Source organism: Tyto alba, unplaced genomic scaffold, assembly GCF_018691265.1.
Source record: "Tyto alba isolate M040663 unplaced genomic scaffold, T.alba_DEE_v4.0 Super-Scaffold_26, whole genome shotgun sequence".
In the NCBI taxonomy this organism is placed as follows: domain Eukaryota; kingdom Metazoa; phylum Chordata; class Aves; order Strigiformes; family Tytonidae; genus Tyto; species Tyto alba.
In genome coordinates, this window is record NW_024881300.1 from 4,181,298 (window position 1) to 4,199,859 (window position 18,562).

At 37.9% G+C, this 18,562-nt stretch overlaps 1 protein-coding gene across 4 annotated transcripts; it reads left to right on the forward strand.

Moving 5' to 3' along the window:
- Window positions 1–291: 291 nt before the first annotated feature.
- Window positions 292–18,261, forward strand: LOC104362520 (dipeptidase 2). Of its 4 annotated transcripts, XM_042797740.1 has the most exons (13): window positions 292–508; window positions 1,869–1,941; window positions 2,474–2,574; window positions 8,115–8,387; window positions 9,125–9,251; window positions 9,739–9,868; window positions 10,198–10,339; window positions 11,221–11,290; window positions 11,794–11,970; window positions 12,490–12,577; window positions 13,234–13,309; window positions 14,984–15,119; window positions 16,349–18,261. In XM_042797740.1, exons 4-13 carry the CDS (start codon window positions 8,257–8,259, stop codon window positions 16,535–16,537), a joined length of 1,266 nt encoding a protein of 421 aa, XP_042653674.1. In that variant the 5' UTR covers window positions 292–508; window positions 1,869–1,941; window positions 2,474–2,574; window positions 8,115–8,256; the 3' UTR covers window positions 16,538–18,261. The 4 variants fall into 4 exon arrangements, with proteins under 4 accessions (XP_042653674.1, XP_032854856.1, XP_009967136.2 ...); XM_032998965.2 differs by lacking the exon at window positions 1,869–1,941; XM_009968834.3 differs by lacking the exon at window positions 1,869–1,941 and having other exon boundaries at window positions 8,246–8,387.
- Window positions 18,262–18,562: the final 301 nt, after the last annotated feature.

An 18,562-nucleotide genomic window follows, 5' to 3' on the forward strand; every position in this document is an offset into this window, starting at 1 on the left:
TCATCGAAACTTCCACTGGATGAGGGCCTTAGCAACCTGATCTAACTTTGAGGTTACCTTAGCTGGGATCAGGTAGCTGGACTAGATGACATCCCACCAGAAATCCCTTCCAACCTAAATTATTCAGTGATGAAGGGCACCTATTTCTAAATAGTATAAACAGAGCAGTGTTAAACACATCATATGTTAGTGAGCAGAAGCACGATGGACTGCACGAAGAGCCTGCCACAAGAGGGAGGAAATGCCTGGTGTTGAACACAGCACAAGGGTTGTGGGTTCCTCGGGTGGGCGGTAGCTGAGCTGAAATCTCTTTCACAGATCTTATATCTCTGAAAGGGACAATCTCCAAATGTCTGTTGACTTTGAAGCCTGTGACATGCGAGATAAAGAAATAGAGGACGTTTCTTTGTTGCTGCTCTGATGCCAAGAGGACCTCGTGTCAAGCTTAAGCTGTTGCATCCAACATTGTGGAATGTGGATTTTGACTCCGCTGCATTTTCCTAAGAAGGTAACCTGCTTCAAGGAGCCTTCGGATAAACAAGAAAATGCTATAAATCTCATATTAACTTCCCCTTTTCAACTCTGCTGAGTCAGGATGGAAAAAAGCTGTGTGGGTTTTGTAATTTAGATGTTGTTTAAATAGGGGGGATGCCTAATATCTCATGTTCTTAATTTTGTGTGGTGCTTGCAATACTCTTTCAATTTTCAAGAACTGATTTCTGAATGATAGGTGTCTTTTTTTTACCTAAACAGTTTCAAAGGCAAAGGAGTCTTACTGTCAAAGTATAAAGAATATTTTGCATGAAACCTAGAGGGTACTTTTGTATAGCAAACCTATAGGAAATTTTGCTAGATAGCAAGAATAGTGTTTTTGTACAAAGTCACAGAATGGAGATTTGGTAATGTATAGATAGATATAATTTCTGTTAGCAGCCAAATTGCTTGAGGAACACATAGATACACTTTCTGCTTAAAAATCTTCCTGAAAATAGCTGTGGACTTCATATTGATGGGAAATAGTAAATACTTGGACCAAAATTTGCAATGTGTAGCCATTTTTATAGTATCAGAAGGGTGTTATTGTGTGAACAAAGTTTGCTAATTTCTCATTAAGCATTTTGAACTGACAAATTATGTGCATTTCTGGAATAGCAGTTATATTGTACTATGCCACAGAGTACACAATAAGCTATAAAATCTTAGTGTTCCCTTTACAGTCATTTTGTCAGGACCTGGCAGAGTCTAGAGATATACATTGCAGATCTGATCTATATTTTGGTTTGAGGAATTTGAAACCAAAAAAAAGCCTGCAGAAACTAATTTGCCTTTTTGATGCCAACTTGCAAGAATTCTGATGTTTAGGCAATTTTTTTGACCTTTCCTTTTTAACATTTTGCATGTTGAACTGCCACAAACAGATTTAACATTTTCTAGATTAGAGGTATGAGTAATTTTTTCACTGTGGTAACAAAGTCAGCATTTGTGGTAAAAAGGTAAGTCTTTATTTGTGCTTTGACATTTGAGGGAAATCTCCATGGTTGCCACAAAGCAGAAAAGAACCAATTTCTGATTGCTCTCTATCCTTTACAGTTCTGTAAAAGTGCTGTTTCACCTGAATTTTTGGGTCTCACAACGCATGTCTATTTTCTTATGAAAGAAAAGCTTCTCTAAGACTGCACTCCCATCTGAGGAAGGATTTTGAGAATGACTGTGTTTCCAGTAATTGCTGTTCCTCAAAATCTTTCATTTGCATGCCATGACCAGAAGAAAACAAACTGTTCTCTTGTAGATTGGAAACATGTGTGAAGCAAAAAAAAAAAAAAAAAAAAAAAAGTCCATGATGTGTTTGAAAATGCTCTTTTTTTAAGACTGCTCATGGCCATCTCTACTGAGAGTTCTTACCTGAGTATGCTGCTTAACACAGCTGTGAGGGTGAGGCAGGTAAGCTTCCCCGCAGCATGAGTACCCAAATAGGCTCTCTTGGGCTGAAGCCAAGTTCATTACCTCCCGTGAGAGCAATACTTCCACAGGCTGCTTCCATTATGATAAAACTCCATTTTTAATGCTCAGTAATGCTCATCCTTGTGGCCTTTGTCTGTCTCTCTCACTATTTTGTAGCATTGTTTTTTGAAAGCAGTATCCAAACATTTTCAGAATATTAGAAATATTTTGGAACTGGTCAAAACCCTGCCAAAATGAATGAGTCTGTCAGGAGAAGGGGCTGGAGGGGGCATGGCTTGCACTGGCCCTGGCATGGAGAAGAGCACATTAAACAAGGGGCAGGAGCACAGGGTAGAGGGCCCAAGCAACATGACTGGGAGGAAGAGGATTCCTTTCATACAATCTGCTGTCTATGGCTTTGAAACCTGTTGTGGTCCATACAGTAGAAAGTACCTTTGCAGAGGGGAACCGTGGAGTAGTTGTTTGCCCAAGTCTGCACGTGCTATTCCACGGTTTCTGGTTTGCATTCCAGGAAAGCAGTATCACCAGATCTGAGAAAGAGGAGACTACACATTAACGAAGACGACAGCTGACTCCCCACAGCAAACACTCCTGGTCAGCCCTTCCACTGAGGTCAGCACGCTTAAGCCAGACACCATTTTGCCTGTTAATATGTGGATTGCTACAGTGCTATAGTAGTTGTCAGGCTGTTGTGGTTTGTTGTGCCTTTAAGAAATTATGCCATAAAGGGTATCTGTCTTGAAGTTAGAAGAATTTCAGTAATTTAGGATTTCTGAGAAAATAGTCCTCATCATTAGTAATTAGATTAAAAAAAATGCATTGCAATAACAGAGCTCCCATTTACTTCAAAATTACTGGATTCAGCAATTTGAATTTGTCGGAGAGTCTTAAAAATTGTGGACAGGAAAAAAATACAGTGAAGTAAAGGGTGAGAACCTAATAGGAAAGAAATTCAGTAGTTGTCCTTTTCTTAAAGAAAGGTATGAGAAATCTTTCTGGAGTTAAAACATAATTTTTATCTGTAATAATAAAATTTGTTACAGAATTGTTTTAAAACAGAAATAAATTAATCTCCTACACTTCAGTTGCAAAGAAATCTTTCCAACTGAGGTTATATTACATGTGAAAAACTTGCTGTCTACATGTGTGGTGGATAGTATGTGAAATACCTAAGGATACACTTAAATTCAAGGCTGAAAGCTGAGTGACTTTATATATGTAAGTATTTTAATTGCCCGTATTGGGTTTCTCTTTTCCAGGAAGTTTGGGACAAGCTGTCCTGCTTGTTCCTTTCCCTTCCCTAGAGATCCTGAAATGCCTTTCAACCATTACTGTATTTATTCCCTTCTATCCCTGTTTTAAGCAAGAAGTTTAGCAGCACCATGTTTTCTCATTGCTTGGTGGCACTTTATTGCACCTTTGCACAGTCAGGGAAGGAATAGCAGGTTGGAAATCATAAAGTGTAATACACCACCAAGGAGATTTCTAAGCAGAGAAACAGGTAAATCTGACATGATTTAGGGCTGGTGATGGTGGAACAAATTTCAAGCAAAAATTGAGAAAGATTTGGAAGACAAGGTACAGATTTGATGACAAGATGAGTTTCAAATGGATTGGTATCTTTTCCTAGAAACATACTTCATAGTACAATGCATGTGTTCTGCTCCTAAAAGTATGTTTAATATTTATGTGTTATTAATTATGCTTATTATTTAAGGAATAGGGAGAATCCATGCTTTTGTTAGTGGTCAGCAAGGAAGTTTTTACCTAGGGTCCTGGTCACCTTGTGTTGTCTGTGCTGTTGCAACTAAGCTGCTGCCATGATCTGAGGTAGTTAATTCAGAGCTACACTAGGATTATCTTCATGAGATTTCAGCATAACTGGGCTATGGGGGCATGAAACTTCTTCATCTTTCAGGATATGTTACTATCTTGAGCTGTGAGCTCTATTTTATTGCACTTTATATATTTGATTTGGCACAATAATTCAACAAATTTAAGTATTTAAAGTAATGGCTGTCATTAAGTGTTTTAATAAAGATGGAAAATAAGGACTTCAAATGGGATGAAAGGAATGCTATTCCTAACTGAGATTTGCTGCACTTAAATAGCATCTGTTTACTGAACCTTCTGCACTGAGGTCTGGCCTGCCTGCTGGAAAGGAGAAGTGGGGCCAGGCAGCTTGCCCGTACTTCCGAAGATGGTAAATGACAGAAGCACACAGAAGAACTTTCCTTTTTTACTGTGAAACTTTCCATTAAAATGTATCTATTTTAAAAGAGCAAACACTCTTTGTTGTATCCTTATATGGCAGATATGGCCATCCTGCTTCATCGTAGCTCTGTCCTCCCTGATGTGGGAACACTCCAGTGTAATGTACATTTTCTCAGCATTCTTGTTTTATTGACAGTAATTTCCTAGCTGTTCATTAAGAGCTTGCAGGATGTAAACCAATGGTAGAAGCTAACTAGTGTGAAGTAGTAAAGCTTTATTTCTGTAGTGTGTGTCTGCAAAGACTCACTGTGTGCCTGCTGCGGCTCTCCAGGGACTGTCATTGCTTGTTTCCGGCTGTGGGCTGATGGCTCTTCCGAGTTTGCCCCAAAATTGCTGTGCCTCTCCTGTGTGCAGAGACGTGGTGGGGATGAACAGCAGTTATGCTCTCAATGAGAGATGCAAAGTTAGAACGGAAAGAGGCATTTTGGCTCTGAAATGTAATGTGGAAGAAGAGAGAGAGCTGCATTCTGCACCTCTCTCCTTATCTCTTCTACACCATGTGTGTCTCTATGTTGCAAGTTTGTGATGTTTTGTGTGGATGGAGTGGAGCTGAAAGTAAGAAGTTTTCTCTTTGTGCTCACTGTCCCTTGCAGTGTTACACATATTTCTTTGGGACAGACTTTCGGTCTGTGGGAGACTCAGCTGCGGTGCCTAACTCAGAACTGAAGGGAAATGTTTCACTTCCTGGAGCAGCATCACCAGACTGCCTCTGGGTTTGTCCTGTGGTGCGCTTTGCATTAGGTACCCCAGGGCTGGGAGAGAGAAGTGTGGCAAGAGAAGTAGCAGGCTGTTGGGCCTGGTTTACTTTATATCTCCACTGAATAGTACCTTCCAATTTTCTGCATGCAATTAATTAAAATAATTCAACTGTAAGCAAACTGCTGCAGTTTTAAATGCATGTAAGATTTCAGTAGGATTCTGTTTATCTTTTTCTTTTTGGAGTGTGCCCTCTTACATAAATGGATTTTATTGGAAATGAGGAAATCAAACACCATGTCATAGTAGCACAACAGGGCTCATATTTTGAATATGGATTTCACTGTACCTAGATACAATGTGCAAGCCCATGTATCTGTGACCTGCCTCATTTTTTCTCAAATACATAATATATAAATACTCAATTTCTTTGAGTAAAAGTAATAACAGAGGTCAACTTGCTCAGCATTGATGTGTCACAGTTGTTTCAAATGATAACTCAAATATTTTTCTGCTAAAGGGCAGCATTACAAAAAAATTGATAGAAAATTACCCTCCCAGTAAGTTTTTCCATGTATATAAATGTAAACCTGTGGCAATAAATCAGAAGAATCTCCCTTCTAATCCGTCAATGTGGGAAGAACACAGAAGGTTCCCTTGGTTATTGTGCAGACATGAGAGGAGTAAGGGCTTCTTCTATCAGCTATGGCACAAATCCTGGGCAGATTAAATTATTGCCAGGGAGTCGATTGTGCTCTGGTGAAGGACAGTCTGAGAGTATCATCCCAGTCTTGGAAGGTCTGGTCCTTACTCTGACTCCAGGGGAAGGAGATGGGCCTGCAGGAAACCATTCCCATGAGAAAATCCAGATGCGTAGACTTATGATGCAAATTGATTCCCATATTGTCCTAAGGGCCTAGCCAAAAACTCTTGAGTTTTATACACATGAGAAGAAACTTGGGGTCAATCATGTTTGTTATTTTTGTTAATGAATGAGAACATACACTCTTAAGCATCCTTGACGGACAAATCTATTTCCAGAGTGCTTTCCTCTAGGTAGTATTAGACCTCTGTAGTTCACAAAATACTCTCTATGCCATTCCTTACATTATGTTTTTCTTGGAGGAAACGTTAAGGGGTGAGGGTTGTTAATTTTCTTTAGTGCCACAGCTCTCCTGGTATTGTATTTACATTGGATCTTCATTTGTGCCTTCATACTACTGTGTTTATTCAGCTGTCCTAGAGCTTCTTTCTGAGACTACTTCAGGGCTGACTTTAAACCTGCTTCTCCATTTACACTCCCTTTTGTATAAGCTTGTATGTTCCCACTGATCAAAAATGCTTCCTGCCACATGGTCCCACTATTTAACACATTCCCAAATCTTGTGAAACAGAAAAGGCCTGAGCCAGTTTCTTAAAGGAGGAACCTTAGGAATGTTTGTCAAATTTAAAGGTTTTTTTTAGAATAGCAGTTTGCACCTTTTAAAACCCAAGTAGTGAGGTAATTTCTTAGTATTTTTTTTAATCTTTTAGATTATTTTGATTTAGAGCTAAAATACTTGCAAAATGGACTAATTTGTATTTTAAAAAATCTTAATTGCACAGCTTAATTAAACTTATACTGGCTTAAATAGAATTCCTTTACAAACGTATTTACATTTTAACAGACATAGGCAGGGCATAGCCAGTTAACTTTTCTGTTGATTTACACTCTGCATGTTGCAGGTGACAGGAAAATGGTTTAATATATAGGCTGGAAATATAAGATTCTTAATAATATGATTTTCACTGTGCTGCTTTCTGCTTTTCAGTATCCTGGTACAGGCCTACTCTTATTTTTTGCTTTGATTTTTATAATCAAAATGTTCTAGTAAGGGGAAGAAAGAAATGTGTTTAGAACAGGATGCCATCAGTAAGGAATTTGCTTAGTGTGACTTGAATTTTCTTTCAGTGTCACAGCCACCTGCAGGTCTCCCTTGTGGTATCTGTGATTTTACTGATGAATATGTGGCTTTATAACAGGAAACCATTTCCTGGGTTTATGTCCACCTCCTGTTGCTTTACAAAAATTTGCTTAAAGACAAGAGAAGCAAAGCACACAGGCAAGGTGAATTGCCTTGTAATCTGACTATATCTTGGATATTTGCTATGTGATTTTACCTCTGCAGAAAAGGAATACATAAAACCAACTTTCTTTATTAGTAAAACCAAATTTTTGTGCTGCCAGAAGAAAGTTTATAAATGAAAACTTTACTCACTCACAGTGGAAGCTGAAAAGTCAACATTATTTTTCTTTTTTTATTTGGGAAAAATTTAGACATTGGCTCTGCAATATTAGAATTCTAGCCAAACTTCTCTGATTTGAAAGAATTCACAGGCACATGCATCTAATTAGAATGTCACTCCAATGAATGAAAGAGATGACTGCTCCTCAGCTTTATAGGTAATGTTGCCAGTAACTCTGAATGTGGGGAAAAAAAAACAAAACAAAACAACCTTTTCCCTGCAAAGGTATTTTCACCTCCTAGCAGACCTTATATTTACTTTACATGAAAAAAGAAATATTTCAAACCTATTTGTAAAAATGCTTTTTGACTCACACCTGAGAGGCAGTTGTCTAGGTGTTTCAGTACTGTATTATTAAAAATGGCAGGGAGTGCTTGGATTATTCTTTAAATTGTTGCCATACCCATTTCTGCATGGAAATAAAGTGACTCTTTCAAGTCTGGCACATATTACCCTTGCTAAGGTATGGACAAGTGTTGGATTTCAGTAGCTTTCTTCTGAAAATACTCTGATGTGCAGTTTGTTTTAACAACACAGTTTACTCAGAAGCAGCTGATTTTTGGAATTTCTCGAAGACTATTTCAACATTCATCTCAGTGTGAGGTCTCCCAAATAATGAGAACAAACCAGTTAATGTAATAAGAAAACTATCTTGTTACGCTGTTTTGGGCGCTGTGAGTCCAGGGTCCACCAGGCTCGCCTTGCCAGCTCTGACTGAGGAGTTGGTTCCCTTCAGCAGTCAGCTGGTGGCAACAGCAGAGTTTAAGGAGTGGTTGTATGTGCAGAAACACAATAGCTGGAGACCTTGAAATCTCTGGGAGGAGGTAGATGTTTTATGGTTTCTGCCACTACCTTCCCTTCTGTTTACTATTATCTTTCTTTTTTTTCTCTTTCAGAATTCTCCCGTCTTACTAGAAGGAAAGGCTTTTCTGTTCTGCCTGTACTTCTAAGCCTACAACCTCTGTAGACTGGAGACTTCACTGTTTCATTGTCATCAGCGAATAATTGTGGTATCTCTTTGCTTTAGCAAACTGGAAAATGGAAATGAAGAGAAATACAACAAAGTTGCTGTGGCTGTTGATGTTCTTTGATATTGTGCCATTCAGCTATGAAAAATCAATGAGAGAGCGAGCTATCGAGCTGATGCAAGATGCACGTTTAATCGATGGGTATACAAAATATGTTAAATTAAACCCTCTTTTTGAATCTTGACAAGTGAGGAAGAAGTGCTGTTTGGATCAGTAGAGACATAGGCTGTTACAGGCACATAGCAGTTACTGTTTCAGTGATTCATCTGGAAGGAATTTTGGTTCAGATGGTACTTACTATAGGATCAAGTTATTCTAAATATAATTGTGATTTTTCTGATCAGGTTTTGCCACTTAATTTTTGTTTCCCTTTACATAATGTCCTTGTATCCTTCCTGTAATTTAGTGGCATCTTTCATTACCAATGACTTCTGTGCAGAGCCATAAAGCAGTCATCAGCGTTTGAAAGGGTACTCTTAGAACTTGAAGAAATGATGTCTGTGGTGTGTGTATTTTGACCTGGCAACACAGACACTGATTATTCTAGCACAGGCAGCACTGGTTATTCTACCACAAGTACTTGCTTCTAAGGAGTGTGGTGGCTGATTTCAGCTCTTCTTTCAGAAATGATAGGGAGCAAAATAGATACAGAAACACAACAGCTATAAAAATGAGAGAAGCAAAAAAAAAAAAAAAGTTTATTGCCCTCTTAACTAAGAAATAAAGCTTGTTTGCAAAAGAAGGGAGAATTTTAAACATATTACTAGAAGGATTGGCAATTAATATCTAAGGGACTATGAACAGAAAAAGAAATTATGTGTGGGTTAGAAGTGGAACATTTTATTCCTATCACAAGCTCTATTTGTTTTCAATTCTAGCCACAATGACTTTGCGCTGAGACTGAGAATATTTTACCAAAATAAACTCAGTGGAGTTAACTTAAGAGAACTCAACAAGACCCACACAAACTTTGAGAAACTTCAGGCTGGTTATGTGGGAGCTCAGGTACGTAATGCCATGGTTGTGAGTTTGAGAACATATTTTTACATTTGCCTCCTTCCCAATCACAAAAGTACACCTGGCCTTGGTTTTGGCTCTTTCTGTTGAAGAAGAAAAAACATTGAAACTGAAAAGCCACAGATGCTTTTCCATAACATTTGTGTTTCAAAAGTTTTGTGTTTTATAGTCCAGGTACCCTTAACCAAAACAGTGGTGTTCATTTTGTGATAAATAAATTAACATAAACTTACATCTGCTTTCCTGTGTGTACTGTGGAGTAGCTGAGCATGTCAGGAGGTTTTAATCATGTCTGTGGTGCATGCTCTTGCCTTCCATTGTCACTCTTCCTTTGGGGGAAAGAACTGTAGTGGCAACTCCCTTGTAAACTGCAGGAAATTATTTTTGCCTGTGCTCATGAACTTCACTGTTATCAAATGAAAATTTCCAAGCTAAAACACAAGTTATCTAGTTTACTTGTCAATGTCTCTTTCAGTTTTGGTCAGTGTATGTTCTTTGCAGCGCTCAGAACAAGGATGCTGTGCGTCTGACCTTAGAGCAAATTGATGTTGTCAAGAGGATGTGTCACAACTATGAAGAGCTTGAACTTGTGACAACTTCCCAAGGTGATGCTCTTTCTTGTAACAGAAATTTTTAAAATGGAATTGCAGGAGGTATGTGCAAAAGACAGAGAGATGCAAGCAGGCAAGTTATCCTGGTTTAAAGAGTAACTTCAGTTCTTCCACTGAATCACAATAACTGACTCTGTGCATGGTCCTGGCCCACTGCAGTCATAAGAGAATTTGCCATAAAAATATGCATTAGTATAAGCTCCTGTTCTATGAAAATGTCAGTGATGTTGCTTGCAATTGACCATAACAGTTGTTGCTCAGTAGTGCCGACTTCTTATCTGTCATGAAATTACTTTGGAATTATCTTCCTTTGTTGTCTCCAGGTATCTCTGACAGTAGAAGGATTGCGTGTTTGATTGGAATAGAAGGTGGTCACTCCATTGACAGCAGTTTGGCAACACTGAGGATGTATTATGACCTGGGTGTTCGTTACATGACTTTAACACATTCCTGCAATACACCTTGGTAACTAATGTGCATGTTTTTGCTTGACCATCTAATGCAAAGTGGTGGCAGATCCAAGATGAGGAAAATATGGATTCAGACACAGAGTTCACCTGTGAAAGACTCTGAACCAAGTCAAAGATGATAGGTTTTTAGGGTACATCACTTCGCATGTGTCAAGTATGTGACGGAAGGAGTGTTATGTAGTGCTTGATACGCTGACAATTTTGGAAACTTTTAAACCTTGTTAACAACACAAAGATGGTAAAATTGCTCTCCCCTTTGCTTTATTGGGAAAGTTACATAGGAAAAAACAGACCAAAAAAAAAAAGTAGTACTAAAAATGCATATGATGTAGATAAAAGAGGGTAAACACTCTGTAAGAACTCAACAGTCAGCAGCCTTCAACGCTGCCCTCTCTTGCCAGTTCAGAAGTGCAGCTACAGATATGGGTACCTAGTTCCTGTATCAGAACATTAGGACTTACTCCTTGCTGGATTGACAAAATTCCTCTTTGTACTGACTCAGGGAAAGGGGAATTGTGTTCAGAGTGGGATGAAAAGCAGGCTTTTTGGCTGACAGGTAACCAACATTTCAGTGTATCTTTGTTCTCTGATGAAGGTTTGTTTAATCAGAAAATTTTTCATAAGCATCTTTTTGCTTGTCTTCCATTGATTCACAAACATAAAACAGTCCTGAGTGTGAAGGCATAATGTCCAGAAAACAGTTACAAGCATGAAAAGCACTTTGTGAACAAGATACATATTATGTAGTTCATTATCCCTATATTTGGCTATGTGACATTGTAGTGATTTTTACAGTGTGTAGCATAATAAGTTTTTGATGATATTATAGTCTTCATAATAATATGATGTTTCTCTTCCCTAACTCCCCCTTTTAAGGTCTGAATCATCATCTAAAGGAATACACAACTTTTATCCTACTGTTACTGGTCTGACTGCATTTGGCGAAGTAAGGATCTCTTTTGAATGCTAACCCAAGCAATGTCTTACGCAATTAAAAACTTCTGGCTTTATCTTGTCAAAAGCAATTTGTCATTGGAAATTAATTACTGGAAATCCTTGATAGTTAGGAGGTGATCAGGGTTCAGTGGAAACAAATTCTCCATGATGCTCCTTAGGGTAAAAGAAGCTCTAGATTTAATTATAACAATTGTTTCAATACAGATCAGATGTATGAATTAATATGCAGTAGTAGTGGGATATGAGTAACAACGCAAATTTTTTAATTTCGATTGACTAAGTTTTCTGAATTTTGAGCATGTGATGGTATGCTAGTTAGTTGTGAGTGAATAAATTACTTTTTAATTAATAGGTAAATAGAAATCCATACAGGCACAGCATGTTTTTGACTAGCTGACAGCTGCAGAATTTATTTCTGTTTACTTATATCAGCTATATGGTTTCCTTCAAGGAAGCTTATTACTGATACTGTTGTCTGTAAATCTGTTTTAGGAAGTGGTAAAGGAGATGAATCGCCTGGGTATGATGATAGATTTATCTCATACTTCGTATTCCACAGCAAAATCTGCACTAAGTATCTCAAAAGCACCAGTAATTTTCAGCCATTCCTCGGCATTTGCTATTTGTAATCACTCAAGAAATGTTCCTGATGATATCCTCCAACAACTGGTGAACAATATGGGTTTTGTCTTTGTTTTTTGGGGTTTTGGGGGGGTTGTTTGGTGGTTGGTTGGTTTGTTTGTTTTCTGTTTGTTTTAATGGCAGTGTTTGGCTAGTCTGAGGCAAACTTGCACATTCAAGTTGTGGTGCTTACTCTTCACCTTCTCATCTCTGAATTGGATTTGTGAGCAGATCCCTGAGCAGCAAATTATACATTCACCTCTGAGATGTTTTCTTTGCTTGTGTTTTGTCTTTGGCTACAAAAATTAAGTGTTTGCAAATACTTCTGAAGTTCTGGTTGAGTTTGTTTGACGTAGTCACTGGACTTTTGCTAATTCAGGCTACATGAGAATATAATGAATCCAGGGTAAGGAACAGAGAGGCAAAGCCTTGTGTTGCTACCTGAGCTTTGGTTAATAGTCTGTTGTTATGCTCACTGATGGATGTAGAAGGATCTATATGAGATGTCTGTGAGGTTTGCAGGACACACGAGTGTCCACTCATCAACAGTCTCTTCATCTCTTTCAGAAAAAGAACAAGGGAATTATCATGGTGACTTTCAATGCAGATGTACTGGCCTGTGGCAGAAAAGTTGTTAATGTTTCTACCCTTGCAGGTTTGAAGCTAATATACTGTATTTTTTGTGGGTGGCCTCTATGAATTTCCAGGTACCTGTGTCATTTTTGAGATTGTTTAAATGACACTGCCTGATTATACCCTTCCACATCTTACCCAAGCTCTAGGTATTCTTGGAGCTAATACTCATCAAATAACAAGAGGCACAAGGTGTGTCACTGGAGGACATGATGCTCCTTAATGGAGCCAAGAACCATTAATCCCAAAGTAGTTGTTACTTTCTGGAAAACATCTTAAACCTTTGTAATTAAAAAGAGTGGAAAACATAGGTATGTAACGGGTAATGAAAAATCTGTTGGCATATGTGGGCTACTTGTTGGGAATTAATGTGCTGTGGTGATCATGTCTTTTTCCCCATTTGCATCTCATCAGTGTAGCTGTTATTTTGAAGATCGCTGCCTGATATTCTTAATAACCAGTAACATCTGGTTAAGCATCAGTAAATATCCAGAATACGTCAACTGCATTACTAAATTTTAACCTGTATTCTCAGGATGTCTTTTGACTTTTCTTTAGGAGGATTTAATTATGAATCCATGATTAAGGAGAACAGTTGCCTAGTACCAATATGTCTGAACTGTATTATTTCTTCTTGTCAGATACTTAGACATTGTTTTATTTGATATTTTCTTTCAGATCATTTTGATCATGTAAAGAAAATTGTAGGTTCAGAATTTATAGGAATTGGTGGTGACTATGATGGAGTGAAAAGGTTAGTAAAATTTTACACACAGTGACATCTGCTCCTTAAATGATAAAGGTTTTGATTCCTTTTGGGGAAAAAAGGCGGCACACTAAAAGAGTTGTAGCAAATTGTCTTGTGATGAACACTGAAACAAGTTTTATGAAAGAGGGGCACAATAGAACTGTATGAAGCAGTGCTACAAATGTGGAAACAGATTCTAATGCCCTGTGAACTCTGCAATTGCGTTGTTCTAGGCAGTGGTTTGTGCATACAAAAACAGTGACAGAGGGTGCTCTCCTCCAGAAGCCAAAGATGAATGATGAAAAAGCTGCCTCAGCCTTTAGATGGTAAAAGGGTTAGCCCAGGGAGATGCTGCAAAACTCTTTCCTCCATGATTGCTTTCTAGTGGGGAAAGCCCGAAGTGTTTTGGGGCTGTGAAACCACTCCTGCCTTTGGGGCTTGGGAGCATTTGAGGCCAGTGGAGCATGGTGAACAGCCTACAGCATAACCTCTCCTGCTCACTCCTGGGCTAGTGATGTTTCAGCACAGGAAGTAAATGCAGATTGGGTGGCATTTGCTGGTGTAACCCTAAAGCTTTTTTTGCTTTTTATCTTTCTGTTGAATCTTCATGTCCTCTTCTTATTTTTTTTCCCTGAGGTCACATACAATTGGTTATGGAAGTCACAGACTCACATCTGTAAAGTAGGACCACAAAACCAGTGCATCAGCTCCCATGACAGTTAGCTAATCATAGCTCTGAAACTATAATCTCCAAAATAAAAACATAGTTTGCAACAAAAGGACACATTTTATTGCATGCATTTTTGCAAAGACCATCAGTTTAATTGGTGGTGGAGTTGTTAAGGTCCTAAATCCTGATAGAAAGTAATGGCACAGATTTCTTGAGACATGTTTATCCTCACACCTCCACGGAACAGAAAAATAGCAGAAAATATTATTTATCTCAAAACAGAGTCAAAGGCTCATGGAAATACAGCTTAAAACAGTTGTTTAATGCAGGTTTTTCAGCTTCTTATTTCCAATTCCTTTTTATCTTCGTAAGACTTAGCACAAGACATAGGTCACTTTTGCTTATTGTCATTTCCTCAGTACAGGGTTGTGAATAGCTTTCTTTTCATTGCCTAAACTGCTGAATTCAAGACAGTGTTATTATTCTAATTTCATTTTCTTTGGAAAAATGACTTTGTAAATAATAGAGTACACAAAATGGCCTGTGAGTCCTTAGCTCATCATGTGTTTGTATGTTCCCTTTTGTTCTCAGTTCTCAAGTGGATTGCACCAACTACATCTGTGATGCAGCTGTTGCTTCTTCCTTTAAAGGCCAGATATAAAGAGTGGATTAATGCATACATGAGTTTGATTTTTTTTTTTTTTTTTTTTTTTGTTATGATTTAATATCCTCCATGCTCCTGTTCTGTCTATACACAAGTGCATCTTCATTCCGGAATACACCGTTTTGTTCTGCTAATGGGATTCTTTGTGCAGAAAAAGCCTTTCATTGTGTCCCAGTCCTACTTCTGTTTGTCAGTTGAATTATTAATTATTATTTTAAATTCTCAGATGAAGAATTGGGTCCAAGTGAGCTCACACCAGAAGTGAATATGTGCAAAAGAATAATCAGAAAATCTACATTTTTTCAGTGATGTGTGTTGAATGTTCTTGTGTGACTTTTGCCAACAGTTTCCCTGAGGGATTGGAAGATGTTTCTAAATACCCTTCTCTGATTGAGGAACTTCTTAGAAGAGGATGGACTGAAACTGAACTGAAAGGGGTCTTAAGAGAGAACTTTCTCCGTGTCTTCAGGGAAGTGGAAAATGTAAGAATAAAAAGTAAACTAAATCTTGATTCTTATTAAGATGGAGAGAGGAACTGTTGGTGCCTTACTGCTTTTTTGCCTCTTTTGGTTTTTTTTTTTTTTTTTCTTCAGTGAGAGTGCTATGAGGGAATGTAAGAACTTAATGCAATAATTCCAAATGTTGGGAAAGAAACCAAGATGGCAAGAGGGTGTTAGCAGAATAAAGGAATGTGAGAGAGAGTGGACAAAGCTCTTTGGAAATTTTTCTCTCTGTGGTAATCTGATAAGTACACATCACTGACTTCTAAATAGAATCACTTCATGGTTTGGAGAAACTGCGGACGTACCAGTGTCACAGTCTGGCTGTGTTCGCTGGTGCAGGAAGGAATGCTGACTGCAAATGAATTTAATTCTTGTCATGGGATTGGGCTGGGTATCCAAAAGGCTCCTGCCATGACCAGACCACTAACAAGCCATGAACATAACAACTAGATCACAACAAGCTTTAAGAGTAAATGGTAGAAGCTAATCCAGAGGATGAGGAAGGAAAGGAGGGAAGGAGAGAGACTATATGGGAATAAGGACACACTAAATGGTAACTTTTTCAAAAGCCTCTGTTGAAACTTGCAAATTGCTTGTGTCCTTATGTTTTAATTTACAGGGATAAGTAAGTAGATATTATACACAAAGCCTTATAGACAACATACATTTCACAATGATCTTTTTTCCAGTTGCCTTTTTGGGGTATGTTAGATAAAGAGAAATCAAGGAATTTTGTACTGTTACAGTTAATCTGCCAAAATATCTACCTAATGCCGAATTGCACATTGGCAGACTGAAATTATGAAGAGGTTGAAATTCATCACACCTAGCTGATCTGTGAGATTTAGTAATATTTTTCCTTCTAGAGATGTTTGAAGCTCTTGTCCTGAGACTGTGAGCTGACTTTGGGGAAGGAAGCTCATGAGTTTGCTTAAGGTTTTCCAGCTAATGCATCCATATGTGGAGGGAGCCAAGACAAAGAACAGCCAGACCTGTGACTCTTGCTTGAAATGTCTACTGAATTCTGGGAAGTGTTTCATAGGAATGCAAACATCAGGGTAATGATGTTGATTTCTTCCCGTTCACATGTGGCTTTGCAATACAGTTTGAGTTGTTTCACTTGAAATAGCATTGAATTTGATAGCTGCATAAAGGTTTTTGCTGTTGTGCCAGTCTGGCTCTCAGGGCAATCTTTTCAACTTTTCTAGGTGCGGAACATTAGTGGACTAATGGATGTAGGTGAAAGTGAAATTCCACAAGAAGAAGTACAAAATTCCTGTCGCCTAGATCTACGTAATCATCAGCTTCAGACAGTCAGGTCCTTTGGATTTCCTTCTGTGGCACAACCTTTCAGTCTTGTAATTGTATCATATCTAATATTGTATTTTGAATCATAAGATCTATGGAGTCTAGAGAGAGACATATGGAGTAATCTGCAATGCAACTAGTTACCCTAAAAAGCTATGTAAAGCCATGCTAATTTTTTTGATATAATGCCTATAAATTCACCTGCATACTTGATAGATAATGTGGATTTTAAATGTTGTAGCAAAAGCATTCAGAATTTTAAGTGATAAATTCTACGTCATCTTGACTAAACCAGGACCAACATCATTAGGTGTCAATACTTTCCATGAATAAATAAATTCTCTAGTACATGACACATGGTTTTGGCACCCATATTGTGGCACTTGGATCAATACTGGAGTCCAGAATCAGCAGTTCCACACAGGAACTAAAGAATATGATTAAGACACCTGTGCTGAGATGTTTTCAGATATTACGTCTTGTTAAATCAGACAACTTTCAACACCAGTCAATGGCTTAGTCAGAGAAGACAACCCCCCAGTATATGTAGAAGAGTGGGGTTTTTTGTTTTGGTTTGTTGTTTTTTTTTTGTTTGTTTGTTGTTGTTGTTTTGTTTGTTTTTGTATTTGTTTTTTTTTTTTTTTAAGATGACATGGTGATTGACATGGCTATTTCAATTCAGATTTCATCTCTACTGCTAGCTTTAGGGATCCATCCTGCAGTATTAAACTCTTACTTTTGAACGCTGACCAGGACACTGGGCAAGTGGATAGTTACTGAAGGGCAGAAGGAGGTGTCTTGCATTCAGGTACAGGTGATCAGGCAATGCTGTAGATACTTTTCTATAATTTTGGGACTGCTGTTTGCTGCATGTTTATGAAGCTGGGAGCAAGAATAAGCCAGGACAAAGTAAGAATTCTGGCTACTCAGAGGGTGAGATCTTGTTCTGATATTTTTATTGCAGTCTGAAAAGTATAAAATGAGTATTTAAATAAAAATTTTGTTAGAATGCTCCACAGCCTTGTGGAAATCTTTTTTGCATTTGAACAGTGATCCTTATCAATAACAGGTTTTATTATTTTATTTTTATTCTAGCTGGCTAAAATCAGACCATTGTCAAAGGATTCATAGGCATGAGATTAGAAAAAAATCTTTTTATGATAAATCTTCTGCTGTTTCAGCCTTTGGAACACGTTTTCAGATACACAAGGTATGTGAGGTTAGGAGCTACTGTTATACAAAAGAGCATATATGCTTCAAACCTGGAATTTTAATCAAAAATCCTGAGATTTGTGATGAAATTGTAAGATGGCAGCACTACATCTTTGTAGGGTCATTTCCCAGTGGTTGTTGGTAAATGTCTTCTTGTGATACTTGCTGTTAATTGTGATTTTTATCCCATGATATGTGCTGTTATTTACTGATGACATCTATGGAATTTAGCCTTTGTATAAAATTAAAGCCCTGTAATTGATCTAAGGACAGCATCTGTTAACACACAAAGTATTTAACAACTGAAAGACAAGGCTAAGCATGAACAGAAAGGAAACAGCAAGTCAATTGTTTTCTAGTCATTCAGGACTGTTCCTGTCATCCATTTCTGCATTCCAAGTAGGGTTTCTGGAAGAATACTGTTCTTTGCTTCAAAATGAAGCTTCATTAGGTCTTCTGATAAGGTGGTCTCCTTGATGAATATATTCTGAATATACTACTGTCACTTACTAAATTCTTTACAAATCATGTTGAATATCTGCATACAAGCAAAGTTTTTAAGAGAAGTTTCTCAATAAATACTGATCCTGCTTATGCATCTGTAATGGTGAATTACTACGCTGACTCATGTCTTGCCTTCCCGATACTGCTTGACTGACACCAGAACTTGTTTTACTGGTAAAATTATGAATTCACTAGGGCAAATATTTACTTCCCATCAGTACTTCTCTAAATAGCTTCATAAACCATTGCAAAACTGCCATCTGTGGTCTCTTTTCACAGAATTGGTACTGTGATAGTAACTTCATTACATATTTGAAAAGTTTCCTTATTCCTTCCAGCTTTAATTCTTTCTACTGTGTTGTCACTTTCCTGCCCACTTATTTCTGCTTTTTTTCCAT